The sequence below is a fragment of the Capra hircus genome, chromosome 12 (assembly GCF_001704415.2).
Source record: "Capra hircus breed San Clemente chromosome 12, ASM170441v1, whole genome shotgun sequence".
NCBI classification, from domain to species: domain Eukaryota; kingdom Metazoa; phylum Chordata; class Mammalia; order Artiodactyla; family Bovidae; genus Capra; species Capra hircus.
This window is the reverse complement of record NC_030819.1, coordinates 55,707,339-55,726,166: the sequence shown is the minus strand read 5'-3', so window position 1 is coordinate 55,726,166 and position 18,828 is coordinate 55,707,339. Positions and strand designations below refer to the sequence as shown.

At 55.1% G+C, this 18,828-nt stretch overlaps 2 protein-coding genes across 7 annotated transcripts in view; one reads left to right on the top strand and one right to left on the bottom strand.

Moving 5' to 3' along the window:
* SLC7A1 (solute carrier family 7 member 1) overlaps positions 1-10,777 on the top strand; it is a 61,755-nt gene extending 50,978 nt beyond the window's left edge. For all 4 annotated transcript variants that reach the window (XM_018056608.1, XM_018056610.1, XM_018056609.1 and 1 more), the window contains 7 exons: positions 434-656; positions 1,352-1,491; positions 3,941-4,043; positions 5,891-6,108; positions 6,300-6,466; positions 7,030-7,138; positions 8,375-10,777. In XM_018056608.1, the coding sequence (XP_017912097.1) occupies positions 434-656; positions 1,352-1,491; positions 3,941-4,043; positions 5,891-6,108; positions 6,300-6,466; positions 7,030-7,138; positions 8,375-8,478 (1,064 nt within the window). In that variant the 3' untranslated portion in view covers positions 8,479-10,777. The remainder of the gene's footprint in view (positions 1-433; positions 657-1,351; positions 1,492-3,940; positions 4,044-5,890; positions 6,109-6,299; positions 6,467-7,029; positions 7,139-8,374) is intronic.
* The window catches only part of MTUS2 (microtubule associated tumor suppressor candidate 2), a 384,721-nt gene continuing 381,529 nt past the window's right edge, over positions 15,637-18,828 (bottom strand). For all 3 annotated transcript variants that reach the window (XM_018056605.1, XM_018056606.1, XM_018056607.1), the window contains one exon: positions 15,637-18,535. In XM_018056605.1, the coding sequence (XP_017912094.1) occupies positions 18,322-18,535 (214 nt within the window). In that variant the 3' untranslated portion in view covers positions 15,637-18,321. The remainder of the gene's footprint in view (positions 18,536-18,828) is intronic.

Here is an 18,828-nt window from a genome sequence, read left to right as displayed (position 1 = left end):
TGCCCGCCGCTGCCCATTTGCTCCTGAGTGCCCGAGTGTGGGTTTGCACCTTCCTGCCAATCCCCCTTTCATTGCTCCCCAAGTGGCCTGCCCGACAGGAACTTGCCTGCCTGTCCCCTGTGGGCCCGGGGTGGTGGCACCATGGCTGCAGCTGGCGGCAGACCCCACGTGCGCTCCGGGGGAGTGTGGCTACCTAGTCTGACTTCATCCGGGCGCTCGAGGGGGCCGGGCTCCAGCCTCCAGTGTGTTCTCTTTTCCTCTCTGACTCTCAGCGCAAAGGCTGAGAGCACCTTCCCTGGGCCCTTGGGTGTTGTGTCTGGTCTGAGGGCCTCTCCCCTGGGTTCCCTGGAGCCTGGAAGGGCCCTGGCCCCGCAGGGCCATGAGCTGCAGGGTGGTCTCAAAGCCCTCCGGCTGAACTCCTCGCGGCTTGCAGGGGAGGAGGTGAAGAACCCACAGAAGGCCATCCCCGTGGGCATCGTCGCGTCCCTGCTCATCTGCTTCATCGCCTATTTTGGGGTGTCGGCCGCCCTCACCCTCATGATGCCTTACTTCTGCCTGGACAAGGACAGCCCCCTGCCAGACGCCTTCAAGCACGTAGGCTGGGAGGGAGCCAAGTATGCGGTGGCCGTTGGCTCCCTCTGCGCCCTGTCTACCAGGTGAGGGGCAGAGACGCTCGGGAAGGCGGGTGTGCCGTGACCACTCCTCTCTCCCCTTGAAGTAGAGCCCAACCCAGCCCCGATCGTGGGACTTCTCCCCTTGGGCTGCTCTCGATCAATCCCTGGGGCTGTCTTTGCATTAGGGACGTTCATCTCAACAGCCTGAGGCCCACATTTCATCATTGTCGGCTCAGCAAGGGCTGCTTCTCTTGTCCCTAACTGTGGCCACTGGCCAGACCAGGCCACCTCTGTGAGCACTGCCTCTGGCCCTTATTTTGGCCATAAAGCAGAGGCTACCATTAAAAAGGAGCAAGTGCCGCAAACGCCTTTTAATGAGAATCATTTTGCTCTCATGCTTCCTGCTAGCCTCTACACACAGGAAACCTTTGTGGACTTCCGGGAGATCTTCATGAAGGCAGTGACGTTTTTCTTTTTGATTCAGCCGGAGATAATCGCAGGAATAAACGCAGAACGTCTCTTCCATAGGACTGTGTCTAGATGCCACGCTGGTTTACGTTAGGCGTTTCCCACTCACACACATGTGCAGACTTGCTGCAAGCGCTCCTCCAGGCTCGGTATGTCGAGCTGCAGGCCTCCCAGGTTGGAGCCGGCTCCCTCTCCTGGGTGTGAACACCTGTTGCGATGCCTTTATTCTCCCAAGCTCTCTTACGCAGTTCGCTTTTCCTCCCATCTAGTCTTTTAGGTTCCATGTTTCCCATGCCTCGAGTTATCTATGCCATGGCTGAAGACGGGCTGCTGTTTAAATTTTTGGCCAAAATCAATGACAGGACCAAAACACCGATAATCGCCACCTTAACCTCGGGTGCCATTGCCGGTAAGAACTGGAATCTCCTATCCAGCATTTTAACGGTTGAGTTATTACTCCCTAAGGAAATGTCTTGGCCTGTGCCCGTCTGAGAGAAGTTGCGACTGGTCTTTTTAAGGTTTGGTTTTTACCCTTGGAGTCTGGTTTGTCGCTAGGTAACTGAGTGCCTTTTGAGAAAAGGCAGATGCTAAGTTTCACAGAGGATGTAATGGAATTCTCACACAGCTTGCATTTTCCAGTGACTACCGTCTCACTGGACTGAGCTCGGCATGCACACTGTCCCTTCAGAGCTGTGTCTTGCCCCTTCCCCGGGTGTCCCTGAGTAGACCTTGGTGGGGTAAAGTCCTTCACGGTATATCCCCTGTCTTGTCGGTGCTGGAAATTCACCGTCCGTGTGTCTTAGCTCGTGAATTCTCTAGGAAGCGAGAATCCCTTACGATCAGCGTTTTATAAAACATGCCACCTCTTCCCCAGGGGACACTGAGGGTGTGTCTGGGGTAGCCCTCCGCCCTGAGCCTATGAACAACAAATGGCAGGAGAGAGGAGGTGGAGCTGACGGATCTCTATCAGGTCCCTTGCCAAGAGGACAGAAGGGAGCGGCGGGCTGGGGAACCCTTGGGCCTCTGTGTGCACCTTGAAAGCCAGGGCAGCCCTGGAAAGAGACCCTTGGTTTTGTTTCCTCTTTGAGTCGCGTTTCACAGCCCAGAGGCAGGTGCACAGAGGAGAGGCGGAGGCTCAGAAGGGGGAAGTGAGGATGCACGCCCAGGGAGGACAGCAGTGGTTCTCGGTTCCTGGTTTGTTTTGGGGCCAGGCTGGCTGGGCCCTCCCAGCCCATGTGTGGAGCAGGAGGTCTCTGTGGTGAATGAGGACACGTGCCAGCCACAGCTGGATCACAGGGACTTGTCAGATAGCCACAGGGGAGGCGTTTGACCCTCTTGATGAGTAAACCGTCAACAGCATTCACACCCTTAGCAAAATGTGCTTAGTTTTATGGGTCAGTGTTGTTTAACGAAAGGAAGCCAGTTTTTCTTATTTCACACGTGTGCTGTATGAGTCTGCATTCTCGAGCATGATCGCTGTGGGCAGGTTACGTGACACCGTGTGTCAGTATGTGACCCATGTGTTTAAGGGATTAAGGAACTGGAAATAGTGAGTGTTTTTTCTTTTTTTTCTCCAATATTTACATGTAATGTGATCGTACTGAAGACTGGCCTTAATTTCCTTCCTGTGCTGATTAAGGGAGATGAAACTACAATCTTTAAAGCCACTGTAAAGTTCTTGTATCACCAGACCAAGGGTTTGCTCTTTTTCTTTATTTGGTCAGAGTGATATACAAGTCTTTAGTTTTCTAAGAATCACCTCCCATGGACGAAATTTGGCTCGGGTTTCTCTGAGTGAGGACGTAAGCATTTGATACACACACAGTGGGTTTTCTAATTATCCAGTAGGCCCTCGCTGCTCTTTAATTCTGTTAGTTAACCTCAATTTGAATTTGTTTTAGTTGCCATGGTTTGTGTGGGTTTGAGAAGTGTTTGTGGAAAAGTAATGGCTTTGTGTTTATATTTCAACTTGTGTTGATTGCATGTGATTTGAAAGTATCCCAAAGTAGATCCAGCCAAGTTATTTTTTAAGTGGGAAACTTGACACATATATCCCCATAAACAGACGTGCATACACTTATAAAAATCTAGGAACGATTTTCAAAAAAGACTGCGTGTTTTGCTTTGCGTTAAGTGGGGTTGTGGTGAAGGGACTGGTATTGTTTGGGAATACCATCACTTTCCATGCCCATATTCTGGGTTAGGAGCCCCTGTCAGCCCTCCCGGACTTGCCCTCATGCAGCTCCTCATCATTGTTGCCTCCTGATGCAGGCCTCAGGTGGTATTCTTGGGAAGACCAAAGTTGAGTGGCATACACCTTGCACCCAGTGACTGGCATGCTCATGAGTGCCATTGAATGGTGGATGGGTGGCTGATGGGTAGGTGGTGGATGGGTGGTGGATGGGTGGATGTGCGTGTCTCTCTGTGAGTCTGCATGGTGTAGAGGAAAACAGACTGCCCCAGAGCCGTAAGAACCTAGCTCAGTGCCTGGCTTTTCCACTTACTGGCTGTGTGCCCTTACTTAGGTAAGTCTCTCAACATGTCTGGACTTGGCTTTCTCCATCTGTAGTGCAGGGATGGCTGGCAGAGTTGCCATGGGGGTCACCAGGGTCATGTTGATAAAAGTGCTCTCTCTGTATAAATGTTGTTTATTGTTGCTGTCTGTTGGGAGCTGTGTATGTGGTTTAATCCGGAGCTTTCCTTCCTTTTAAGCAGTGCTGCCATGTTTCTTCATGGAAAGGGCTGGCAGGGGGAAGGGGAGGCCCTCCCAGGTGCCCTGGGTCGCAGGTGGGTGGTGGCTCTGGCTGCCACGGTGTTCGGGCCCACACCCATCCTGATGTTCATCTCCTCCTCCCCAGCGGTGATGGCCTTCCTCTTCGACCTGAAGGACCTGGTGGACCTCATGTCCATCGGCACTCTCCTGGCTTACTCTCTGGTGGCTGCCTGCGTGTTGGTCTTACGGTAGGTGTGGCTTTCTGGGTTCCAGAACAGAAGAGCAGACGCCCTTTGCCAGCTTCCTGCTACCAGTTTGTGTTAACGGTTTATACGCTGTAAACTTGAGGCTGTGGATCATTCCTTTGGGAACTGCTTGGGAGAGGGTGGGACCTGGTGCTTGAAAGTCTAGTTACAGAGAATAGCCTTGAAAGGAGTCCGGGGTGGCTCGACCGCTCTCTCTCTCTCTCTCACATGCTCTGATTTTTCTGGCTGGATGTCCGGAAGACAGAGACAGGTTATCAACTTGATGGCTGGGGGCTGCATCTTTGGATCGGAATTTTTGAAGGCTGAGGGTAACGATCTCAGTTTGGACCGGAGACTAGGGCCTGGCCCTGGTGGGCACTGAGAGAACTGGGGAAACTGATGCTTCCGTGGAGGTGAGAGGGCCGTTACAGGGCCTGGAGGGCTGGGGGTGATGTGCAGGAAGACTCTCCAGGTTCTGCTTTGAGTCTCGTCCGGACAGGGCCAGCCCCGTGGAGGGCCATGACAGCAGATCTGGGCCGGGGCTCAGTGTCCTGGGGTTCCTGGCTGCCACAGCGCCCCTCTCTCCACGCTCACCCTGCTCCAATTTTCCTTTGCTCTGGGAGACAGGGCTCTGCTTCCTTGCTCCCAGGGGTGACCCCAGGTAGCATAGACATCCAGTGTGGTCTCCTGGCGAGAGGCCCCCCCTACTTTGCAGGGCTTTAATCTTGCCAAGCCATGGATTCCATCCCTAACGTGCTCTCTAGCTACCGTCCCTGGGCTGAGCCTCAGTAGTGGCTCTGGAGAATCAGCTAGAGCTAGTGTTTCCGAACACGTATTTCTTCCCAAGAGCTCAGTGCTACAATCTTCTCCGAGTCTCCCCCAGCCTTCTTATTAAGTGAATCAGTAAAAAAAAAAGTGGTGAAGTATCTTCATACTCACTCTTAGACTCTATGCAGAAGAACGCATAACGCACTGCGTGTTTCGAAGCTGGTGGAGGAGATTGGAGCGCTGTTCCTTTTGGCTGGGAAGATAAGTAGCCTCATTTAGAATGAATGCTTCACTTGCAGGTGGCTTGTGTCTTGGAAATCACGCCATAGGCTTGGTCCTTCACCCAGCTTTAGAGAGTTTTTATCCCAAGGCACTTAGAGTTTTTAAATAAATTGATCCAATTAAATCATGCAAATAGAATTTCTCAAATCCATCAGCCTGCAGACACGTTTCTCTGGCTCTCTGCATGGATTAGGATCCTAATATGATTGCTTTCTGTTTCTGTCTGTATTTTAGCTTCCTACAACTATAGTTTTGTTGTGAGTGGCCTCATATCTTAAGGGCCAGTGCTGCTTTTCAGAGTGAGAGAAATGATCTCAGCACCTTCCTCTGGGCTGTTTCATGGTGGAGGTCAAGTTGCCTCAAAAAGGAGACATAAGAAGAAGAGGATGTTGCCCTGAGGCAGGAGTGAGGCCCAGGGCTCTTCTGTTTCTATTTGCGGAGAGTTAGTGGTAAAGAACCTGCCTGCCAATGCAGGAGACATAAGAGACGTGGGTTCGATCCCTGAGTCGGGAAGATTCCCCTGGAGGAGGGCATGGCAGCCCACTCCAGTGTTCTTGCCTGGAGAATCCCATGGACAGAGGAGCCTGGCGGGCTGCAGTCCACAGGGTTGCAAAGAGTCGGACACAACTGAAGCGTCTTAGGACACACGCATGTATCATTCTGACCATTTTCTTCCCATTTTATGCCTTGTGTCCTAGGCAGCTTCCCTTTGAAGCCTTACTAAGAACATGAGTTAGAGTGTGTGTACTTGTGCTGAGTTAAAGCCTAATCTGATGGCTAAACAATATGCTGCCTCACAGGTATCAGCCCGAGCAGCCCAACACGGTATACCAGATGGCCAGGACTAGCGATGAGCTCGATCCAGTCGACCAGAATGAGTTGGTGAGCAGCAGCGATTCTCAGACGGGCTTTTTACCGGAAGCAGAGAGGCTTTCTTTGAAAACCGTACTCTCACCCAAAAATACAGAGCCTTCCAAATTCTCTGGGCTGATCGTGAACATCTCAACCAGCCTCCTAGGTAAGAGCCTGCCCTTCCCTATGTGGTGTTTGGGGTCCCAGGGGGACCACGATGGCAGTTATTCTGCCCTAATTGGGATTGGTGCTTGCAGAGATGGAGCCCAACCCTCCCGGGGTTTTGGGAAGAACTGATCTGTCTGTGGGAACCTGGGGAATGACTGAAGTGCGGTTTTCTCTGTCTGTCCCTCTTAGCGCTCCTGGTCATCACCTTCTGCATGGCAGCTGTGCTTGGCAAGGACGCCCTGGTGAAGGGGGAGTTGTGGGCAGTCTTTCTACTCATGGGCTCTGCCTTCCTCTGCTCCGTGGTCACGGCCATCATTTGGCGGCAGCCCGAGAGCAAGACCAAGCTCTCATTCAAGGTAAACAGCTCAGCCTGACAGCTGGAGGGACCCACCCCTGGGAGGCCATGATCCTGACTCTCCTGCAGGAGGCCACCCTGCTCTGCAGGGCTCCAGCAGGCCTGGGTGTGCAGAGTGAGGTGCTTGCTGGCCAAACTCAGGGGCATGTGAGCCGGGCACAGACAGCGCTGCTGAGAAAGGCTGGCCCCTGGCCCTTGGGTGGGGCAGTGCCCCGCATCCTGTAAGCTTTTCATAAGTAAGTGTCTGTCCTGGTGGATTGTGTGTCATTACCAGGCCTCAGAGATGACCAGGGCCTCTTCAGGCGTAGAGTCTACAGATAATAAGATCGTTCAGCAAGCTCAGAAGTGAGGTGCAAGTTCACCGTGGCAATTAGTGTTGCTCAGAACAAACTCCCACCTGCGAGGGTTCGCCTGTGGGGTGTGTTGGGGGCGCCTGGCACTCAGCCCCTCCCCACTCAGCCCCGCCCGTCCAGATCAGGCCTGGGAGGGTGCGCCCCTCGGGTGGTTCTGCCGTCTCAAGCTGTCCACCCATCACACCTGACGCTGCACCGCCTGTCCCCGCAGGTGCCCTTCTTGCCGGTCCTTCCCGTCCTGAGCATCTTCGTGAACGTCTATCTCATGATGCAGCTGGACCAGGGCACGTGGGTCCGGTTTGCTGTGTGGATGCTGATGGGTACGTGAGGCGTGGGTTTCGAGGTGACCCAGCATCTCTCAGGCCCCCCACCCACCCACTCGCCCCCTCCCCGCCTGTGCCCGGCAGCTCGTTGTCCTCTCTGCTACCGGCTGGCTGGCTTGCATCCTCCAGCTGCACCCCCGTTTCCGATTTCAAAACACAGTGAAAACACGTGTAGTCAGTGTTTTCGCTCTGACAGTGAGGAACACCCGGTAGGCTGTGGGTCCTCCCTCCCTCGTAGATAATTGTAAAGCCTTTGCCTGAACCAGCTATCTGTTTGGGAAAGAGCTCAACGTTCAAAGAACCAGCCTGTGAGTGTGCTGTTGACAGAACACCACCTTCTTCACCCCAGACAGCACCGTCTAGACAGCCCCACCCTTGGCCCCCTGGGCTGCAGGGGCTGGCTGGGCCCGTGGGAGAACTAGAGGTCCTCCTTGGGGCCTGGCCCCGCTTTGTACCAACCATGGCCCCTCTGCGGGCCTCCAGCAGCCGAAGCAGCAGAAATGAACCCAGTAGCGCTGGGAGACTGGCCTGACCGGGCCATACCCCTGATGAGAGCAGTGGCCTTCAGGCTGAGTTATGGCCAAACCACCCTGCCCCATTGACTGAAGGGTAGGGAGGGTAGCTCCCTGCCTCCCTGCAGAGGTGGGGGACACCTGCTTTTGAGCGCCCTCCACAAGCTCCTGGGCTCCAGGACTGCTCTCCCTTGTCACTGGCACACAGGTGGCCCCCCGCCAGGGTTGGGGGCAGTAGTTAGGGGCACAGATCTCCGGGTCCCACCACAGACCCCTATGACCCCTGAAACTCACTGGAATGACTGAATTGGTGGGGTGCATGAATTCCCATGTGACCTGAGTGTCTAAGCCACTCATGGGAAAAACAGAAGCTATAACAGACAGCATGAGGAATGCAGGGAGCCTTAGTGCCCTTGGAAACCCAGCGCAACTTCTGGGGGGTCTGTCCTGGCCCCTCCAGCGGCCGCAGGGCAGCTGCCCTGCCAGGTGGGCAGTGGATGAGGCAGAGGCACCAGCGCCCCTCCAGGGGTCCCCACCCAGTGGCTTGCCAGGTGCGAGGCTGCCCAGAAAGACGTGCCTGCCTTTGCCAGGTGTAGAGGTGACCCTGCCGGAAGTCATGTGGGCTTCCTTCGGCGGCAGGCCTCCTGCAGAGGCCTCTCATGAGGCCTTGACCCCAGGGCCGCCTCCGGACTCACACCCCATCTCTGCCCTTGGCCCGCAGGCTTCTTCATTTACTTCGGCTACGGTCTCTGGCACAGTGAGGAGGCGACCCTGGCCGCCGACCCCACAAGGACTCCTGACGGTCACTTGGATCATTGCAAGTGACGCACGGTCCTGCCCCTGAGAGACCCCCGCAGCACCTCGCACCACCACCCCACCCAGCCAGTGCACCCAGAGCCCAGAGCAGCCCACGTGTGGCCCGTGTCCCCGACCCCCCGGCAGCTCTCGGCGGGGCCACGTGACCGGGGCTGGGACTGGCCGCCACCTGCCTCCGAGCCTCCTCCGGGACAAGAACGGCAGCCCTTCTCCTCACCCGTCCGGCACCCCAGCTGCTGCGGCCTTGGGCAGAACGGTGGTCACCTCAGGAGCCCAGGCCTCCATCCCGGGGGTGCTGTGCTGGGTCCTGTCCTTGCCTTGGCCCAGCCCCAGACAGCCGTCCCGGTGTCTGTCCTCTGGCTGTGCCCATGCCCCACCCCAGCGGTTTAGTTTACTGAGACCATCTCCTCCTGCTCGGCTGTCTGAGCTGCCTCCGGAGGGTCGCTGCGCTGTGACCGCCCCCTCCCTCCAGGCGGGGGACTTGGCCCGCACTCTGCACACTCCTGCCAGGGGACCAGGCTCCCCGCCGCCAGCCCTCCAGCAGGTCCCTGCTGCTGCTTTGGCCGAGTCCTGAGTAACTGGAACGTGACACTATTTCTGTAGGACCTGCCTCAAAAGAGCGGAGCTTAGCTGAGTGCTCCCCATGGTCCCGGCTCCTCATGGGGTCCTGCCCCCTCTGCTGCTCGTGGGTCTCAAGGTTCCCCAGGCCAGTGTCCTCTCGTCCTGAGTGATGCACGCCCCCCTCCTTACCCCCCAGCTGCCTCCGGCCCCTCACGTGTCTCATCATCATGTGGAGTCCTCCTGTCCCTTGGCTGTGAGTCGCCACGCAATCCAGCCGGCGCGTCATGGTGATGTGGAAAGCGGCCGAGTCGTTCCCTGAACCGTTCAGGGTGTGGGGGTCTGCCCACAGGGGACGGTGTGGGGTCCTGTGCCGTCCCTCTCGTGTGCTGTGTGTGTGTTGGATGCCGCAGGTTGGTGACCCTGGGCCGGACCCCTGCCTCCGTGATGACCGCATGTACCTGTGTACATGGCGCTCCCTGCCAAGGCCCCAGGGACACTCCTTGGAGGTGGGCCGTGCCTTCCTTCCCAAGAGTGGAGTCGGGACGGAAGGGCCTGTGTTGGCGGGAGGTGAGGGGGCTGGCATTTCTGACTCCACACAAAATGTAAGTGCTGCTTGTGAAGCTTAGCTCCCATTACCTTCCCCCTCTGCCCTTTTACACAAATCTGGTAGAAAGAAGCCTGATAAACTGATGGCTCTTGGCTTTTCTCCCTCTGCCCCAGAAAGTTCTTGGAGGAAAAAAAAAAAAATGCAAGAATGAGTGAAGCAGGGTCAGCCCAGGTGGGTGAGGGCCCAGCCCCACTTGCAGGCTCCATCATCCCCTCTGGTCACTCGTGGGAGCTTTATTCACGGTCTCACTTGCAAATCTTCTAAAGTGGGGGCGAGAGCCCGAAGCTCGGGTTTCCAAAGAAAGGTATTTAGGTTTATGTAGTTGGTGCTGTACCATATTTTGATGAGTCTTAACTTATTTCGTTGAGGTGTTTTGGTTGTCTGCTCTCTTCCTGGGGCCTGCTGGCCACCTGTCTGCTCGAATTGTCTGCTATTTCTCCACCGAGGCGGAGAGTGTGAGGGAACAAGGGTGTGCAGGAAAGGTGGCGGGTAGAGTTTCTCTCACTTCTTCATTTCCGGCTGAAATTTCTGAGCCTGACCGCCCGCAGCAGACTCTGCGCAGCTGACACTTGAGCCAGCTACACGCCTCGTCCTCCAGCCGGGAAGGTGTGTCTCAGCGTCTCACGGGCGGATGCCCCCTCCTCTCCTGGAGCCAAGGGGCCGTGCCGAAATGCCCCCCATTGGTATCAGAAGCCCCCACCCTCCACGCTGAGCCAGAGCCCTGTCCGAGGAAAGGATCCCTGGGTCGTTGGATGGGGTTCAGTGACCCGTGCTTTTGTGAAGAGAGGCTTTCATACCGTTGCCAGGGGTTTCCCCTTCTGTGTGGGGGCCATGCTGCCAGGAGACTGAGCGGCATCTGCAGACCCTGGCTCTATCACACCCACTCTGGGTTTGTAAAAACTCACCTGGCCCAAAATCCGGAGGAGGTGTAGGCCGGGGGTGGGGGGGGGGCGGTGTGGTGGGGCGTGCAGGGGCCTGATTGCCCCCGAAAGGTCCCATCCCCATCCATGGGAGACGTTACCACAGCCTGCCTTTCTGTGCCTGAGATGGACACACACACATACACACAGAGACGAGATACACAGACAACATACGTACACACACAGACACACACACACATATACAGAGACAACACATATGTATATACACATACACACAGATATAACACATACATATATACACACAGAAATGTCACACAGAGACAACACACACACATACAGACATTACACACAGAGACATAACATACACACATAAATAAACACACACAGGCAGAAAATAACCACTGGAAGTGCCCAACAGTCTCACATCTCAGCCCCACCCAGACTCAGTTTCAGGGCTTGGCTGTTATTTTCCAGAGACACCCCATGGGGGGATGTGTCCCCGGGTCCCTGGGCACCAGCCCCAAACACTTGCATTGGAAAGACCCGCTTGTGGGGAGGAAGTGCCCCTTCCCACCACTTGTGGGCCCCTGCCTGCACGTGCATGACCTTGTGAAAACCCGGGGTCCCCCGAGCCCTGTGTGGGAGAGTGAGGGGCACAGTGTCTCTGAAGAATCAGCTGGGCCCATGGGCGGGGGAGATGTGAGCCCCTGGGTGGGGATGGGACCTTTCGGGAGCAATCAGGACCCTGCACAGCCCCCATCCCCCGCTGCCTACATCTGCTCCCTGATTTTGGGCCAGGTGGGTTTTTAGAAACCCAGAGGAGGTGTGATAGAGCCACGGTCAGTTGATACAGTATCAGCATCACTTGCATCTCCCCACTTTGGGTTTTGTTGCATTGAGCCCTTTGGTCTCCATCAAGTGATCGACCACCTGGTCCCGTGGCGTTTGGACACTGCAGGTTGACTACAGCCTTGTGGGGGCTTCTCCACACACCCTGAGCCCCCTGGGGCCCCTGTCACTCCCTCCTGCCCCTTGGTCGCATTTGTTCTCACCAGGAGGGCTGCAAGCAGGAGCCTTGTGCTTGTGTTTGCTGCCTCGTGCATGGGATGACGGGGGTGGGAGTGGGAACCCAGGCTGGGCTGGGTCTCCTCCCCGCCACCCCCATGGCCAGGTGGGCACGGTGAGCTGACTGGGTCCTGCCTAGGATGGCGACTAGCCTGACATTGGAAGCAGATCTGTCAGCACAGGATGTGTGGACACAGCTCGTAAAGGGCCCACCCTGTTGCAGGTGAGCCCACGGGTAGTCGGGGGCCTCGCTGCTGCAGAGAAGAGGCCTGGCCCCGTGCCAGGGGTGGACACCCCACTTTAACACACTAAGAGTCGCTTGTTTCGTTGACCCCTGAGAACCACCCCTATGGAGACCAGAGGGAGCGGCTTCATGCCGGCCCGTGGACTGAGAGGCGGGCTGTGGTATGTCCACGCAGGCGTGTGAATTCAACTTCAGATGGAACTAAATATGTGTTGTATAATTTTATGTATAATTTAAAATATATTAATATCTGCCTTGGTAATGAGAGTATTGTTACATAAGGCTCCTTAGTGAGAGCGAGATGTACAGTTTATCAGACTCTTGTGGACTTTTTTGGGTGACAAAATGCTTTATTGATCCAGTGGTGCAAGAAGCTACAAACACTCCATATCTCATCATCAGTTATGATGCCTAATGGATGGTTAAGGCAAAAAAGAAAAAGAAAAAAGTCAACTGACCTTCCTGTTCATCACTACGATCCAGCCTTTCTGTGCCCATTGCTTCACTGGGTGGCAGTGCTCTTTCAAGAGGGAGTGGACCAGCCAGGGGTCTCGGGGCGCAATTCTCAGGAGCCTCTCCTCCCCCAGGACCACCCTGTAACATGTCGAACTGCTGGCTGAACACTCCACCGTGAGACCTCGGCTTGAAGTCCAAATGAGATTTCTCAGGGTCAGGGAGCATGGCTGGGAAGAGGCATTCAGGCCTTGTTAAATTATTAACAAGGTATATATGATGTTGTGTTTCTTGATGACAAACTTTTTAAGTTTGGGACTTATTTTCCCATTGGAGAAGTTTATAATATCTATTTAAGATAAGTTTCCTGCTTACGTTGTGCCTTTAAGTGTGGTAAGTCTAAGGAGCACACAGGGGTGACGATCTCCACGAGGGTTGGTTTATTGTCAAACCTGAAGGTGTGTGGGTTCTCCAGTGTACTTTTTCTTCTACTGAACATGGAGCCATTATTAAGAGGATTGTGTTTTTTATTATGTAAATTGTGTAATATTTTTTTGCTCGTTTGATGTTCTATTTTTCTAATAGTTTTCTTATAGTTTCTTATAATTGCAATACTAGATTTAGATTCTGACAGCTAACTGCAAATCAGATTGGCCTCTGCTGGTCCCCTTGCCGTCCCCCCCATACCTCCCCCCACCCCTACCCCGCATTTTTACTTTAAGGATGAAAGTAGAGGTTGTCCATTGCCTTTTAAAAATGTGAACCTATGCTCTGTATCCCAGTTTTGGTGGTACATTGATGCCATAATAGTTCATGTTGTAAAGTCAAACTTTGTTGGTACATCCTGTCATGCTTCAGCAAATCCTAATAAACTCCCATCTATGGCCCGGGTGTGCCCAGTGCGGTCTTAGGAATTCCGGCAGCTGTGGGAAGGGTGGTGAGGGGTTGGGGGGGTGTGTGGCTCAAAGAGTCCCAGTGCCTGGTCTTTGCTTCTTGAATCTCACAGCCGGATGTCGCATTGCCTCACAGCTGGGGGTGGGGGGCCTGGATCATCTCCCCAACTGCCCACTCTTCCCAGGTCGCCTCGGGTTTGGGGCCCACAGGTCTCCCCGCCAACCAGATGGTGGGGGATGAGGCTGCTGTGTGCAGAACGATGTCACATCAAGTGCAGCAACCCCCCCCCCCCACCTGTGCCCAGAACCCCTCGGCCTCGCACTGCCCTCCACCTCCCCCATACACACCCGTCGTCGGGTATGACATGCTCGCAGGACAGGGGTGGAAGGCAGGGTGTGTGGCTGTTATAACCCTCGAGCGCTCACCATCACCCCCTTCCTCTGCCTCACTTGAGAAAGGAGGCGTTTTTCTGCACTAGAGGTGAGTTCAGTCGAGTGGCCCCAATTCTCAGACCCCGAGGCGCGGTGTGATCCCGGCAGGAAGATGCCTAGTGAAGTTTCCTCACTAATAGGAGGGCAGGGGGCTGCTGCTACAGGACCCGCCCCGCCCCGCCCACGCGCGCCCCGCCCCGCCCCGCCTACGCGCGCCCACCATCAAACAAGCGAGGACCACCCGTGGGCGCCACTCGCCTGGGCTGGACGGCGGGAACACGCGCAGGCGGGGCGCCCCTACTTGCCTCCCCAAGCCAGCACCCCCACCACCTCCCCCCGCCCCAGGGCCATCTGTGCCCTGTGCCGTCTTGCAGGCACCGCCGAACCCCAGCCCTTGACATCTGGGCGGGCTGACTGCCCCCAAGAGCCCGGACCTGGGGGCGACCTGGCCGGGTCCACGCGTGGAGCGCCCCCTCAGCCCGGAGAGGCTGGTGCCGCGGCGCCACGCCGCCACCTAGAGATCGGCGCCTGGAGAGCCCCCACCCGGCTCCCGGCCGTCTCCCAGGAAACCCCGAAGGGTTTCTGAAGCCACTCACGTCTGGAGGCCGGGGGTTGGGCAGTCACCTGGAGCGCGCCGTTTGGGGGCAGCGGCGGACAGAGAGAAGGTACAGGGTCGGACTTTGACACTTTTACTCCCTGAATCCCTGCGGTTGCTTCTTGAGCGCCTGCTGATGCGCTGTGCTACGCAGATTTGGGTGCAGTTAAACCGATCAGCAGCAGCTAAGCCCGTGGGAGGGGAGGGGCCCACTTAGACAATTCTCTATGTCCCGCGTGATGCGTGCGCTGGGAAACCCAGACACGGTAAGGGGGGCAACTTCACCTGTTCATCCCTCAGGCTGAGGGGGCAAAAAACCAAGCTGGTAGGTCAAGACACCCCAGGTGTCCTGCTTTTGTTTATAGAGAAGTTCCAGAGAAGGAGACCGGTTCCAAAGGGAAAAAAATGAAAAAGTATTTAGCAAACAAGTGAATTAGCTCTAGCCTCTGGCTATGTTTTTTGAGCATTTGACCCAGATTCACCACCCTCTCCCCCACTGTGGGCAAGGCTCTGCCTCTTGCTTGACAGGAAGGCCAGCGTCCCTTTGCTAAGTGGCAGTACTGATGCATGGTGGGGGGAAGGATAATGCAGGGTGGTTTTGATTAAAGTGGTGGCAGGAGGCGCCAAAAGACATCAACAGGTTGGGATGTGTTGATGAGTAAATCATTAATTGGCAGCCGTCACCAATATCTGGAGGCATGAGTGACCTGGGGGGTCCTGGGAAGGTGTTGGCAGGTCCAGAGTAACTCAGGGGCCTTTATCACCTGCCAAGGGGCTCCTGGTCAGCAGCAGCTTGGGGGAACAGACTGACTGGAGTCCTCCGTGGCCCCTGGTGCCCCTACCAACTGGCTGCAGTCCAGCCTGAAAGCCCATCTTAAGGGGGTGGGAGGGGGCGAATGCTTTCAGGTTAAAGGAGTGTCCTGGCTCATTGCTGTTTGGAGTCCTGTGAACCCCACAGGCATGAGAGAGCGCGTGACAAGGAAGTGCTGTGACCACAGCCCCCCTGCTAGGAGCCAGTGGCCCCCTGGCCACTCTGAGAGAACTCTGTGACCACCCAGATACAAAGTGGCCAAGCCCACTTGGGGCAGAAAGTCAGGTCAGCATCTGAATTTGAAGTTGATGGTAAGGGGCTTGTACTTGATGTCTTGTGTCCTTTTTCTGATGGTCTCCAGTCCAACCTGGCCACCTCAAGACAAGGAGCAGAGCCACCGAGCCCCCAAAGCTCGGGGGAAGACTGCTGAAAGTCCCGGGCTATAAGCTGGGCGCAGGGACCCTGCTGAGCTGGGGCAGACGGGTCTCAAGACTCAGTGATGACCAGCTGACCCTGGCGCGCACACAGAGGGAACCTGGCCTTCAGGCCTCCCTGTCCCCTCCTGACCTCCTGAAGCCCGAGGGGGGCCAGGGCAATGGTCACATCAAGTGCGTATCACAGAAGGTCCCTCAAGTTCATTTTAATATGCTTCAAACACAAATAATGCAACACAGAAACCGCAGGGGCCAGAAAAGGAACGAGTGACCCCTTCAGATGGTCACCAAGTATGCCGGCTCCACGGCCTATCCGCTGCTCCGACACCCAGCCGGAACCTCGCAGGGCGTGTGGTGGGCTGGGGGCGGGCAGGGCACCAACAGCTTCCTACACGCCAAGGAGAGGTTGGTGAGGTTGGGTGGGTTTGTTTGAGACAGGTGGGGAGGCTGTAGCATTTCTCTATGGAAACAGCTCCAGCCTGGGAGGTGGACACCAGAGAGACAGAGGTCCAAGTCCCAACAGTGTTGGGAGTGGGGAGGAGAGAGGCGACGGTTGGGGGGGGTGGTGCGCTGCAGCCCCTAGAGTTTGGGGATAGGAGCCTTATATGATGGGCGTCCATGACAAGGAAAGGAAGCCAGGGCATTGCGGGAATTAGCTCGGGTACCCAAGGTCAGGGATGGTTAGAGCCACGCTCTAGTCACCTAGTGGGGGATTACTTGGTTCTAACACCACTACAACTGTGACTGCAACAGGCTAACACACCAGACCACATTCTAACGCAACACTGACATCTGTATTGCTGTGTGACTGCATTTAGCAGGTGCCGTTATGGAAGCAGTTCCTAGTTCGGAGGGCTGAGCTACTGTGTCTGCAGGTGGTGCCTACTAAAAGAATACATATTCGTGTATTTTAGTCAATGTGGCATCATCTACTCTAATGGGATGCCCAACTCAACATCACAGCATCATGCAGACCCACTAAACGGAAAAATAAATGTTTCTTCACTGGGTATCTCCTGTCTATGTCCCCAGGATGGGCAAAAACCTGGAGGTTTGCTAGAAATGAGATGTATGGGAGGCCAGGAAGCCCAAGCTTGACTCATGCAAGGAACACAGACCAGGTCTGTCTTCATGCCGGCCACATATGCCACGAGCAGGCAGGGGCTCTGGGCCAGGGGACCCCTTTCTTGAGCCGTTTCTTTCCTGCTCTGTGACTCTGGCCCCACAAAGCGTATCTACGTAAGTCTGCCTATCTTGGGTTTGCTCAGGATCAGTCTTGTGCTCAGGACCACTTTGAGGGGCCTTGGGGAGAAAAGTACAGGGTCTTCGTCACAAACAGTAAAGACATCATTATCATCACTGTATAAATGGCTGAAACTACTTTGTGTGTTATGCTTCTAATGGTCCACAGCACTACAGGAATCTCTCCCCCATTCTACTCCATTTAGGAGACAAATGCCAGTCCAGAAGCCTGTGACCACTGGCTGGCTGTTTCCTGGGGCTCCTCTCTTTGGAAGAACCTCCTGGGCCAAAGATGGTTGGTGACCTCTCTCAGCTGTGGTATAGCTTGACCATCCAGCAGAAAAAGACACCTGGGTTTCTGGGAGGTCATGCAATGATCTAGCACAACCAGGAACTGATCCCCACAGGACAAAAGAACTGGTTTCCTGGAAGCCCCTGTTAGAACCCCTGAGCTGCTCAATGTACAAGAATGAGGTTGGATTACGGAACCTAACTGAAAGGGGGGCAATGAAATAGGGCTGAGGGTCGTATTTTGGTGGGTTGACCACTTACAGCATCACATCAAACAGGATGCCAGAGGACGCTCTTCTCCTCTACGCTTAGTCAGAATACAGACTCTATCAGCAGTTTTCCTTCTTGAGGATGGAGCGTGAAGAGTCTTGGCCAACTCCAAGGCCATTCTCACCCTCATTCTCTAAGGTCATGTGCTTCCATATTTTCCCAAGGATGCAACAGCTGAACGATGGATTCCAAGATGCCATTTAGGAAAAAAGCAAAACTTGTGTTTACAAGACTATAGCCGATCCACTGGTCATGAGTTAACATCTGCAAAACCGCTCATCCCCCTCAGGGTTTCTCACTGCTGCCCCTTATCCACTCAGGACAGGAATGTCAATAATTAAAATCTGTGGATGGAGTAATAGTGACCTCATGTCATGTTGACTAAGAAGCTGATTGTTTCAAAGGTAGTTACCCGACGAATGGCTGGTGTTTGTGTTAAACAGAGTACCGTAGGTCGAAAGGCGCTTCTTCTCTGTATCTTTTTTTTTTTTTCCTTTTTCTATTTTGGGTAGAAATATTCCTGGGAAGGTAGATAGAAATGCATTTTCATTTCCCAATAATTCTTAGGCACGAGTTAGAAAACTGCTGACCGTCACCAAAATACGTCAGCACTTCATGTTATAAAAAATGCAATTCAGAACCGCTGCATGTGTATATACGTGTATCTAAATATACACACATACCGGTGCAGTACACAAGGATTATTCAATGGATAGTCAAAACTGAGCTGTTTGTTAACTAACCTGAAATTCTGCAGTGAAAGTTCATTGCTCAAGGACAACTGGCGTTTCCTTCTTTTGGCTCTGACTACGGCCAAACGTTTGCACATGAGACACTACCATTTACACGTTCCTAAGTGCCCGTCCCGGGACAGTTTTACACACGAGGGTTAGAAGAGGGCTCGGCCTGGGGTGCGGCTATGCAGCGGCTGGGCATGCGCGCATGGAAGGCCGCGACGAAGCGACTGGGCATGCGCGCGGGGCCAGGCGGGCCGGCCCGCGGCGGTCACCACTCCCCGCCGGTGGGAACCCTCGTGGACCCGGCGCCGCAGCTCGGCCCGCAGCGTGGTGGCGTCATCTGGGCGTCATGCTGACTCTGGCGGGAGAGGAGGGCCCGGAGGAGGAGCTGCGGTACACAGGGGATGTGGGGGACAGTTTAATGGGGCTGGTCGGGTCCCCGGTTTGGAGCTTCCATAGCAGCTCTTCATTGGTCCGGCTCAGCCTCTTCTTCTCCTGCGTTTCTTTCTCCACATATTCCTGGAGGTTCGCGTTCTCCTCCGACAGCTGTCTGCATGGGGGTGGGGTGGGGTGGGGGAGGGGACAAGCAACAGTTAGAGTAGCAATGGCAGAGAAGACTCTGAGCCCGAGGTCGGCCGGGCCCAGGGGCGCACAGGGAAGGGGTGTGTGGTGGGTTCCTGTGGACCTCAGGGATCAAGCCCAGGGGTTGAAACACAATCACCACCTGTCCCACCCACACAATCCTCTCCCAGAGTCTCTCTGCCGACACCTGATTTCGCCCACAGTCCCTCTGCCCTGGGTCAGGGGAGGCGCTGGTGGCCAGTGGACAAAGCAAAAGCTGCA